The 12,358-nt window shown below is 36.9% G+C and overlaps 1 protein-coding gene across 1 annotated transcript in view; it reads left to right on the top strand.

The window, feature by feature from the left end:
• LOC131961727 (disco-interacting protein 2 homolog C-like) overlaps positions 1-12,358 on the top strand; it is a 76,629-nt gene that overhangs the window by 54,139 nt on the left and 10,132 nt on the right. The window contains exons 25-31 of the mRNA XM_059326581.1: positions 3,270-3,350; positions 4,810-4,933; positions 5,053-5,174; positions 6,008-6,119; positions 7,902-8,011; positions 9,192-9,322; positions 10,796-10,964. Coding sequence (XP_059182564.1) covers positions 3,270-3,350; positions 4,810-4,933; positions 5,053-5,174; positions 6,008-6,119; positions 7,902-8,011; positions 9,192-9,322; positions 10,796-10,964 — 849 coding nt within the window. The remainder of the gene's footprint in view (positions 1-3,269; positions 3,351-4,809; positions 4,934-5,052; positions 5,175-6,007; positions 6,120-7,901; positions 8,012-9,191; positions 9,323-10,795; positions 10,965-12,358) is intronic.

A 12,358-nucleotide genomic window follows, 5' to 3' on the forward strand; every position in this document is an offset into this window, starting at 1 on the left:
CAGCCGATCGCTCCGTTCTGCTCGCTAACGGCCATACATGAATAAGCCAATTTGCTGAGAATTAAGTTACAGTTTGCAGACTGAAAGTTGCAATAACAATTATAAAACACACAGAAATACAAGAGTGTTAATTAGAGCAAAACTATCTTACTGTATCAAACCTTGCTAGCATGAAATACTGAGTTTAATTTGGTCCAAAACTTATTTAAACACAAAAAAATATTAAATATGCAGATTACTGTGAAAACTTGAACTCCTTGGCGATATCTTCAGTTCAGTTTAATCTCAGTTGATTTAGTTTTTCTCATAGACATGAAGACTCTTTTCGTCCTTTCAAAATAAAAGCGTCCATTATCAAAACAGGCAAATGTCACAGGGCTCCAGTTCACTGTACCAGTAGTTCAGAGAACTGAATGGCGGAGGCAGTATGTCTTTGAACGTCTCACTGAGTGAGACAGAGAGCGAATCAGGAATCTCGTTCAACGGTACTAGTACCTTCAGTACATGAACTGAAACACTAATACCTGTCATACTGAGATACGACAGGGAGTGACTGACACTTCCTTTGAGAGGGCGAGAGGGAGCTTCGGGAGTACATTTCGTTCTGCCAAGTAATTTGTTCTTTAGAACGAATCATCACTATCACATACAGAGACTTCATACAAAGCTAGCTCGCTACAAAACAAACAACCACCAACACATGTGAATGTATATTTTCCCAACCTCACCACTTTGTTGATGTCTTTATTAGCTCACCTACATGATTAAAAGAGCTGAAACAAAAATTATCTTTTTGTGGTAATCGAATGTTTAACACACTTTTTAAACAAGTTTCGGCTTCTTAAATGTGAAGATTTCACATGAAAGCAAGTCTCTAAAAAGATTAAAGATAAAGTGGGTTTGTCTGGACAGTTTACTGCAGCACCTTAATATATTTTAGCTGCCTAAAAAAGTCAATATCAGGTTAAATGTACGCTATATTTAGAACATTTTCGTAGTTTTATCTGGCTGTCGGACAGTCCTGTCTGACGGGGAACTGAAGCTGTTATATTAAATAAAATAAAATAAAACCAGTAATTTTATATCACATTTAGTGGAATTGCTCATCTACTGCTGCCTTAACTTGTTCGTTTGTTTGTGTTATTGTGTGACTTTTGTGAATCTTTTTGACTTATAAAATAATCAGCTAAATAAATAATAAAAATAATCCTTATCTGAAGCCCAGATGTACTTTATGAACTTGTTTTGATGGTATAACTGGCTCCTGTGTGGTTTTTAGAGAAGTTCTGGATGCATCGTTTTGCATAAAATCTCTCCAAACCTGCAGAAGTTTAGAAACTAAAGTGAAGGTCAAGGATGTTTTGATTAGTTCCTGATTGAGAAGTTGACATTTTAGAGAATCAATACAGCTAACAGTGTTGACTTTATCAGGAGTTGCAATTGATTTACAATCATGAGCAGCCAATAAACTTTCTCAACAGGCCAATCACTGTTTTGAGGAAAAAAAGGTTTCAGTTGCTGCATCAATAAAGCAGTAAAGTATCAGCTCGTTTCTTACCTGCTTTGAAAATTTCACAGTCCGTCGTATTGATTAAAGCACTTTAATGTCGTGGATAGAGGGCAGAGACTCTGCTCCTGCAGTAAAAAAGTCAAGCAGCATTGCTGAATATGACGGAAAAAACTAAAGATTTATTTACACATGAATGAGAAAGCTCCTGTACGGGCTGCAAAAACTTTAAGCACTTGTGTGCAGTTTTACATGATGTGCTGATGTCAGGAGAAAGTCATTTTATGAAAAATACATCAGAAAAAGACATAAATAATAATAATATGCATTATATAAAATCTCTATAGATCTATATGTCCTGCAGCTCTATGGAATCAGCACAATCATGGCTAGAAGTGGGAACAACTCAAACATGTCTGTGCAGAAAAAATTAAAATAAAATAAACACAAAATTACCAAAAAAGCACAAAAAAGACACAAAATGATCAGAAAAAGACACAAAATGATCAAAAAGTCACACAAAAATACACAAAATGACCAAAAAGATACAAAAAAGACACAAAATGGCCTACAAAGACACAAATAAGGCACAAAATTATCAGAAAAAGAGATAAGAAAGACACAAAATGACCAAAAAAGACACAAAATGATAATTTTATGGCCTCTGTGAACCAGTTTGATTCGTCTTTACTGCTATAAAAAGGGGAATTTAGATCATAAAGAGAGTCTGATTCACAGCTTGAGTCAGCTTTTGTCTGTTCCTGTCCGGTGTACGAGAATCAACCAGTGCAATTTTGTGCAAACCAGCAAAACCAGCATTTGTTATTATGACATGTTCTGGCAAATTAAAAAGGAGCTGACATCAGCAACCTGTGCTTCACTTAATCCAGCTTGTATTGCATTAGTTTTAAACAATATGATGCAGATATAATGCAGAGTCGAGGGCGAAGACGCTGTGTGTGTTTAATAGAAAGTTTGTGTGTATTTTGTTGCGCCAATATGCCAACATTTTATGCACAATTGCAATTCAAAGTGCTTTACAGAGAAAGTAAGAATAAAACATATTACAGAACAGAGTTAAAGATGATTAAAAGAAAGATAAGAAGATAAAAAAAATGAATTAATGAATATTCAAGTCCATAAGTAGTTATAATTGTGTGTTGGATCTGTTAATCACATCCTGGTGTTGCCCAAAATTGAAATGTTCCATCAGTCAGGAACAAAATGACCAAAAAAGACACAAAATGATCAGAAAAAAGACACAAAATGACAAAAAAGACACAAATGAAAATAAAAAACACTAAATGACAAAAAAAGACACAAAATGACCCCAAAAGACACAAAATGAACAGAAAAAAGAGACACAAAATGACCAAAAGGGACACAATATCTAAATGGATTATTTTAACAACCAACAACAGGACCTTTAGATATGGTTGAGCCAAAAAATTATTGAGGAGGCAACATATAAACATTTCAATCTATGTCGCAAAAAAATGTCACCAAGTGGACTTTAGTCTCTACTCTCTCATTGATGGACTCTCTCAGTCTCATTATGTTCCACTCAGAGCGGCTGCTGACAGTTTGGTGTCATATCAAACCGATTTAAACATTTTTACACCCTGGTATGGAACTCTGTGCAGGAATAAGTTGTTGTCTGATTCATTTTTTAACTGTTGAATCATTTATTTTCTCACCCAGTTGAAACAAACAGTGTCTAAGTGGATCAGAAGTATTGATGACATGACTGTGTGTTTTTCAGTTCCTGTTCCTGTCGGAGGTTTTGCAGTGGAGAGCTCAGACCACACCGGACCACGTCCTCTACACCCTGCTCAGCTCCCGGGTAACAACACACACACATTCATCTCTGCTGGGTCACAGCTTAACCTCTTAAGCTGCAGAACGCTGACTAAAGTACAAATTACCTGAAGTCCAAGACCAATCCAATGTGTTGTATTGCAACATGATAGCCTTAAAATCTCAACAATTCTGCCAAACATGCAACAGTGAGAAGTGAAAGACACCACAGACTGCTGTGTTTTGCAGCTTTTGTGCAGTTTTAAAGAGACGTCCTGTGTTGTGCATGGGTTGTAAAGAAGATTGTTTTAGCCCTGAGTGACTCAAAACTGCTTGGAATTTGGATAAAGTGCTTGTAAATGCTTGAAATTCTTACTGTATTTCTCTTGCAATCTGACTATATCCATCTATAGACTATAGATAATCACATGTTCAATGTAAAAAATAATGAGTAGCCTATCTGAAATGAAGACCGTTCCTCCTAAAAGTCTAATACAATTGCTGTTGGTATGGTTCAGTGAAATCTCCCCCTTTTAGTATGTAAATACTCATCTAAAACATGCAATTTACAACAGGTGTAAGATACTAGAAAAGCTTGAAAATTTTACTTGAAAGTCCTTGAAAAATGCTTGAATTTGACCACTAAAGTGTATGAACCCTGTAATAAAGCATAGTACTTTTTTGCAATACAACCTTGAAAACCAAGCAATGTTATGACAGTTGACTGGTTAAGTATGTTGCTTTCTGTTGCATTTGCAATCAAAACCCTTTGCGTTTGTTGTTCCTTGTTGGTGGAACACAGTACCAGTTCCTACCAGAGCAGAGCGTCCCACTCTACCTCTTCAGAGAGCATCTTCTCTCCTAGCACCACACCACAACTCTACTCCTTAACCCATTTAAGCCGGGAAAACATTACCGCATTTCTACCATTAACTTGGGGCACTCTTGCGTTATTCTACCATTAAAGCCGGGAAAGCGGATACTTCGTTTTGTAGTATTTGTAGTTTTTTCCACCTATTTTCGGTCTCTTGGCCAATGAAATGCGTCAGAATACATGTGGGCGTGTCGCAATGCATCATGGGACTTTTCCAGAACTGAAATCATGGCGGAAGACGACTATAGCAGAGGGAGCTCAGATATAACAGCTATAAACTCTCAAAATACTTTTTGAATTTAAATTCTATCTGCTACAGAGGCTGAAAAATCTATTATTTAGTAGGAAGCGTTGACACTTCTGTTGAGTTTCCAGAAAAACTTCAGGTTTTAGGGGGTTATTTTAAAATCGCCCAGAGGTTTTACAGGCATTTTTCCCAGGCGTTTTAGGCCTAAATGGGTTACGCCTCTTATCACACTGTACCTTGATTGTTTCCCTTCTCTGTAAGTCATTTTGGATAAAAGCGTCTGCTAAATGACTAAATGTAAAACCCATCTGTTGCTTCCCTCCCATCACTCTCTCCTCCTCCTCCTCCTCCCCCTCCCTGTGTCCTCCTCCCTCCCTCCTCCAGGGGGCGGTGTCCAGCTCTCTCACCTGTCTGCAGCTCCATAAGAGGGCGGAGCGAGTGGCGGCGCTGCTGATGGAGAGAGCCGGTCTGCAGGAAGGAGACCACGTGGCTCTGGTCTACCCCCCAGGTCAGAGAGGAGGCACAGCTTTTATTTACACTACAACTGCAAATTCTGAATGATCTGATTATTCACACCTCTGTGTGTGTGTGTGTGTGTGTGTGTGTGTGTGTGTGTGTGTGCTGCAGGTATTGACCTGATCGCAGCCTTCTACGGCTGCCTGTACGCCGGCTGTGTTCCCATCACGGTGCGGCCTCCTCACCCTCAGAACATCTCCACCACGCTGCCCACCGTCAAGATGATCGTGGAGGTCAGAGACTAAAATAAATACAATAGAAAGATTAGATTATTATTATTATTATCATTATTCTCCTGACAGGGTCCTAATGCTCCATCACAGGTTGAGACTACATGGGTCAGTGAGAAATAAAGGTTGGCAAGATGTCAAATGGTGTAACCACAAAAGAATGATAAATATTAAATACTTTATCCACCTACAGTGTATTTAAGTGGATTTATACATAATAACTTCATTTTAAATTTTTTTTAAATGTATTAACATTAAATGGCATTTTTTTGGAGTATTTCTACATTTACACATTTCGTCCATATTGAGCAGAACATATTCTAGAAAATAGATATTAGATATCAAATTATTCTAAAAACAAAGTTTGTTATATACCACAGTGTTGTAATGTACACGTGGATTGTATTTTTTTTTCTCATTTTAATTCACATTTATTTTCCTGTATATAATCAGATTTTTATGGGAAAAAGTACCTGGTTACACCAACTGACGCTGAGTTAGATGTCTGTTATTTTTGGGACCTTTCTCTAGTGATCTGTACTTATTTCTGAGGATCAATAAAAGCTCATCTTATATTATCTGTTTCTGTGTGTAAAACAATTTTACAAGTAATTCCTGAGATAAAAACGAGGCACGGACCGCCTTTAGCACGACGATAAAATAAATGCTTACAAAGTCATTCCTTTCTTCCTTGTTATTTTTCTTGTATTACAAATAAAAAACTGAAATAGAAAGTGTCCTGACGCAGTGAACTCTGGTAGTCCTGTAAACCTCTGACTTTCTTTAAGTAAAATAATACATTTTAATGAATATTTTAACCCTCTGCGTCCCTGCAGGTCAGCCACTCGGCGTGTGTGATGACCACGGCGGTCATCTGTAAGCTGCTGCGCTCCAAGGAGGCCACGGCCACCGTGGACATCAGGAACTGGCCGCCCGTCCTCGACACCGGTACACTTCTCCTCTTTCTCTTTATTCATGAAGACGTTAGGGATGAGTGCCAAAGATCCTCCAGGGCTACATTTATTAAGACCAGAGTATTATTAACCCATAAGAACCCAGACCCAGTAATCCTTAAAGAATTTGTTCTATAAGTGGACCACATAGAACACATTTCTGATGTTAAAAAAAAAAATACTACCCCTTAATGTCAAAGATCTGAGATGTGACATATACGTTACATTGAGCGTTTATGGAATTTATGTTTATGATATTTCTTATTTTAAAATAGAAAAAAACTAGACACATTTTCTGCTTACAGAAACACAAATATGCCTTTTTCTTTTGCATCTCCATAACATATATCAAAATTGTGACTTTAATTTGTTCAAGAAATATGGTCAGAACAAGTTAAATGTAATACAGGACAAACTATTAATGGATTAGAATTGTTGAATGGGTTTAAACTTAGCCTCATAACAAAAAATAAGCTTTTTAAAATTAGCTACTTTTTCACATTTCTGTTTCCAGTCACAGCCACATTTTGGAGAAGTCACTTCTTGTCTGAGATTCTAGAAGATTTAAAGTGTTTGTTACACGGGTGTCACCATAGGTTCTTATGGGTTAAGGTCTGACGTTACCCATTCTGCACTGACTTCCTATTTAGACCACATAATCCTTAAAGGCAGCCTGAGGAAAGCAGATTTTCTGAAACATTTTTAAACCTGTATTGTTTACGTCTCTTTCTTCTTCCCTACATTTCACTTTTTTAAGTTTCTCTGTGTGTTAAAGCCACCAGCTGTAGTGTGAAACTGTCGACAGCCGGATTTACAAACAAAACACGGACCCACACTTCCAAACAAAAAAGTGCTACACTGGTGCAAAAAGCTGCACAAGGTGTTCTAAACCCACAAACCAAATGTTTAGGGCAACACAGCAGCAGCAGCTCATAACACACTCCAAAACACCTGCATAAATTAACAACATCTTATTATTAATGACCAAAAAAGACACAAAATGATTAGAAAAAGACACAAAATAACCATTGTCCAGCTGCAACTTCACTGTTCTGGCTCACTTTTTATCGTCGTCATAATGTCACTTTAAGAGAAAAAGCTGCAAAAAATCCCCACCGTAGACTACCTGCAAACAGCAGACAGACACAGTTAGAGCCTTTTTGGACAAAAGTGGAGCATAAATTAAGAGCATTTTATGATTAGAATAAACCTCTGAAGATACATCATCTCATATTTGAGTAGGTCCCAACAAATATACAAGACGACAAACAAAAGGTACAATACTAAACAAAAGGTGCAACACAAGAAACATAAAAATAAAATAAAATGGTCAATGAGAATATTTTAACCACAGAGTGTAGTCTGTATTTGACAGGCATTAAATAATCTGAGAGTCAATAGAAACATTTTAAAATGATCTATTATTGTAATCGAATGTTTGAATAATTTTTCAAGCACAAACCTGCAAAGATTTCAATCTGTGTAGAAACGAGAAGAAAACGCTTCCTTTGAACTTACTTTATGCACCTGAAATATTAATTTTTTTCACTTTATGAAGATAAAATAATGAGGTTTGAATAGTTACTAGTCGTGTCCAGGTATTAGCTTTCTAACAAAACATCTGCCGCAACATTTTAAACCTCCATCTACGAGCTCACAGGGAGAAGCTCTGAGGGTTCATCTGGAGGTCGTGTTTCTGTAATGAATGTCCTCGTAATAAAACAAAACTGTGTGTGTGTGTGTGTGTGTGTGTGTGTGTGTGTGTGTGTGTGTGCAGATGACCTGCCAAAGAAGAAGCCTCCAGCTCTCTATAAGCCCACCAACCCTGACGGCCTCGCCTATCTGGACTTCAGCGTGTCGACGACCGGCATGCTGGCCGGAGTTCAGGTCAGCTCAGACTTAATCCTCATCGCCAGAAACCCAAAAACCGCTTACAGGCTGCACAGACCTCCATCCTTAGTCTGTTTGGTCATTACTTGTTTCAGTCCAGAGAGAAACACACAGTACAGAACCAAACCCATCTCACAGTTCACTTTGGTATTTTTCAAGCTGCACCCTATTATTTCATGTGTTTGTGACTAATGGGGAGGTTTTTATAATGGGCCACAGTGTAATACTTCAGTCAGTTAAAGATGTCACAACCAGTGGTGCAATGTAACTAAGTACATTTACTCAAGTACAAAGACACAAAAATGACACAAAATGACCAAAAAAAGACACAAAATGACCAAAAACAACACAAAATAACAAAAAAAGACACAAATTACCAAAAAAAAGACACAAAATGATCAGAAAGAGACACAAAAAAGACACAACATGACAAAGAAAGACACAAAATAACAAAAAAAAGACAAAATGATCAGAAAGAGACCAATAATTAAAAAAAGACACAAAAAGTGCAAAAAAACTCAAAAGCACAATATGACCAAAAAAGAGAACTGTCCTCTCCCAGTTTACTTTGGTATTTTTCAAGCTGCACCCTATTATCTAATTTTTTTGTGACTAGGCCTGTCACGATAACACATTTTTTAGGACGATATATTTTATGTCTAGCCATTTTCCATGGTTGTCTTGGTAATAACCAAAATCATCAAGGAACCATGGAAAATGTCCAGATAGCAGCTCTTAAATTAAACTCTTATGAGCTATTTTTGTTGTTATCATTATATTTTTCCAAACAAGTGTACCTTTAGTTGGGTGCTCTAATAATTTGTTCAATGACTGTATATTAAAAAAGTGTATTGAAAAAAGTGTCCAGGTTGAAAAGTATAATAATATAAATCAAAAGATTCCCTTTAAGTGTGGAACATATATTTGAGCATCTTCAGTCCTTGTTGTGTTTGAAGGAAAGAAAGCCAAGAATAATAATAATAAGAAATCATGTATGGCGTGTGTCGTGGTTTTAGAAAGAAAAAAAAAGTATTTAAAGAAATCCAAAGAATGGGATTTGGAGATTAACTGTCCATCTTTCCGCCTTGTTTCTTGTTCGTCTCTGTGTTTGTGTTGTTGTCTCTCCTCCTTCTCTCTCTCTCTCTCTCCCTCCCTCCCTGTCTGTCTCTCTCTCCAGATGTCCCATAATGCCGTTGGAGCGTTCTGCCGGTCGGTGAAGCTTCAGTGTGAGTTGTACCCGTCCAGAGAAGTGGCCATCTGTCTGGATCCGTACTGCGGCCTCGGCTTCGTGCTCTGGTGTCTCTGCAGGTCGGTGCAACACCTTCCACCATAATATGTTTCACTCCTAAAGAATTATCAGCTGACTCTGAAAGAGAAAAAGCTGATAATGTGTCGACTTGTTCTGTAAAATAATATCAGTTATTGCAGGTTTAAAGAGACTTAAGAGAGTTATCCTCAGTTTAAACTTCTAATTTGAGTCCAAGCTCCAAAATCACTGCAGCCTACATATCCCATAATGCAACTCATCTTTATTTAGACACTCCCTGCATGATACACACTTTCAGACTCAACATCTTTAGTTTCTACTGCAAATTTCTTGTCTCCAAATCCAGGTGTCCAAATAATATTCTTCATAATAACCAACAAAAAACTCCTGAGAAGGGAAAAAAATCATTTTTGTTATTATAGGTTTGGTACTCAAATTATGGTTTACGTCACAATGTTGTCCTTTTTTTCCTGTTTTTTATTCAGATTGATTCATAATCTATTTATTTTCATTTTCAAGGGACAGCCATGAAAAAAGACTGTACAAAAAATAATAATTAATACATTAATAAAATATTGTTGTATTGTTGTTAAAATATTAAACCTCCTCTTATGTTGCGGGTCAAATTGACCCATTTCAAAGCTAAAAAATTAGTATTAGTAGTATTATTATTATTAGTAGTATTTTTTCATTACAAAAAAAATGTAAAATACAACTTTAAAAAAGTCAATGTGATGTAAAACTATTGTATTATATATGTAGATATTTCCAATGTACATTAAAAAACAGTTTTAACATGCATTTTTTATGAAAAAAAGAGTGAATTATCCTCATTGAACTTGATCTGTGAGAGGTAAAGAACACTATTGCACAAAATATTGATTGAGATGGTTAATAATAGAGTTATTAATGAAATATAAATATTTTTTATTGGGATTTTTTAGTTTCTGACACTTCTGGATAATTAAACATGACCCAGGTTATTGCTGTTCTTGGAAAAATGAAAATAACAGGAGGGTTAAGTGGGAAAGTTGAGTTTGACACTCGAGAAGAAGGAAAAAATAAATAAAATTTAAAAAGATGGGTCTTACTTCAAAGCAATATGAATAAAAGCAGGTGTCAGATGTTTGACATGCTCCGAGTGTTTTATCGAAACATTCCCAGACATTTCATCTGTGAAGCTCTCCGTTTTTAAACTCTGGTTCCAGATCTCTGGTCTGCTTTGTTTTAAAACCTCAGCTCATAAATTGTGAACTTGGCGAGAACAGATTTCTGCTGCTGAATGTTTTATAAATACAGCAGACTACAAATCACCTCCGCTATAAGAATTTCAGTGACTTTAAAGCAACGATAACTCACATCTGCACCCAATTGTCATAATAAATAATTCTTGTTTTGGCTCTCAGGGAAATATATCTCCGTCTCAACGAGACCAGCTGGTTATATAATGGATAAATGGTCATTCTAATGTGTGTGTGTGTGTGTGTGTGTGTGTGTGTGTGTGTTTTGTGCAGTGTGTATTCAGGCCACCAGTCCATCCTGATTCCCCCGGTGGAGCTGGAGTCCAACCCGGCGCTGTGGCTGCTGGCTGTCAGCCAGCTGAGGGTGAGAGACACCTTCTGCTCCTACAGCGTCATGGAGCTCTGCACCAAAGGACTCGGCCTGCAGACAGAGGCGCTCAAGGTGAGCACGACACCAGAGCACCCGACACGACACACACTCACACACAGTGACGTATCTAAACCGCTCTCAACCCCAGGAAGCTTTCTAGACACATCTTTAGGAACTGCAGGAACTCAGGTTTTACATCCTGATGAGACCATAGTTTGTCTGATTTCTGTACTTACTTACGTACTTACTTATTTACTTATGTACATACTTACGTACTTATTTAGGAACGTTGTGACTGCAGGAACTCAGGTTTTACATCCTGATGAGACCATACTTTGTCTGATTTCTGTACTTACTTACGTACTTACTTATTTACTTATGTACATACTTGCTTACGTACTTACTTATTTACTTATGTACATACTTGCTTACGTACTTACTTGCTTACCTACTTACTTACCTATTTACTTACGTACTTACTTACACACTTACTTACATACTTACGTACTTACTTACTTACGTACTTACTTACTTACATACTTACGTACTTACTTACTTACGTACATACTTACTTACTTACTTACTTACATACTTACGCACTTACTTACATACTTACGTACTTACTTACTTACTTACTTACATACTTACTTACTTACATACTTACGTACTTACTTACTTATGTACTTACGCACTTACTTACTGACTTACTTACCTACTTACTGACTTACTTACGTACTTACCTACTTACTCACTTACTTACATACATACATACTTACTTACTTACTTACTTACTTACATACTTACTTACTTACATACTTACTTACTTACTTACTTACATACTTACGCACTTACTTACTTACGTACTTACTTACCTACTTACTGACTTACTTACGTACTTACCTACTTACGTACTTACTTACTTACTTACTAACTTACTTACTTACTTACTTACTTACTTACTTACTTACTAGGAGCTCACAGACAGATTTGTCTTGTGGCTGGTGGTTAACCTTTCCCCAAATCCACACATGTTCTAAACCCCCACGACACACACTCCAGTGATGTCTGTGACGTATCTGAACCACTCTCAACCCCAGGAAAGTTTTCTAGACACATCTTTAGGAACTGCAGGAACTCAGGTTTTACATCCTGATGAGCCCATAGTTTGTCTGATTTCTGTATTTTCAACCTGAGGAACTTTTCCAGGAGCCGTTACTCTTTAACTGTGTTTTAACTGGCAGGACCAGGGTCTAAATGTAGTTATTTTATATTAATTTCAGGTGCCAAAATAGACTGTGTTCTAGGGGTTCTACTTTCTGATTTCCCAGCAACTTACTAACTTACTTATGTACTTACTTACTTATGTACTTACGCACTTACTTACTTACGCACTTACTTACGCACTTACTTACGCACTTACTTACTTACATACTTACTTACATACTTACTTACTTCCTTATGTACTT

This window comes from Centropristis striata, chromosome 23 (assembly GCF_030273125.1).
Source record: "Centropristis striata isolate RG_2023a ecotype Rhode Island chromosome 23, C.striata_1.0, whole genome shotgun sequence".
Taxonomy (NCBI): domain Eukaryota; kingdom Metazoa; phylum Chordata; class Actinopteri; order Perciformes; family Serranidae; genus Centropristis; species Centropristis striata.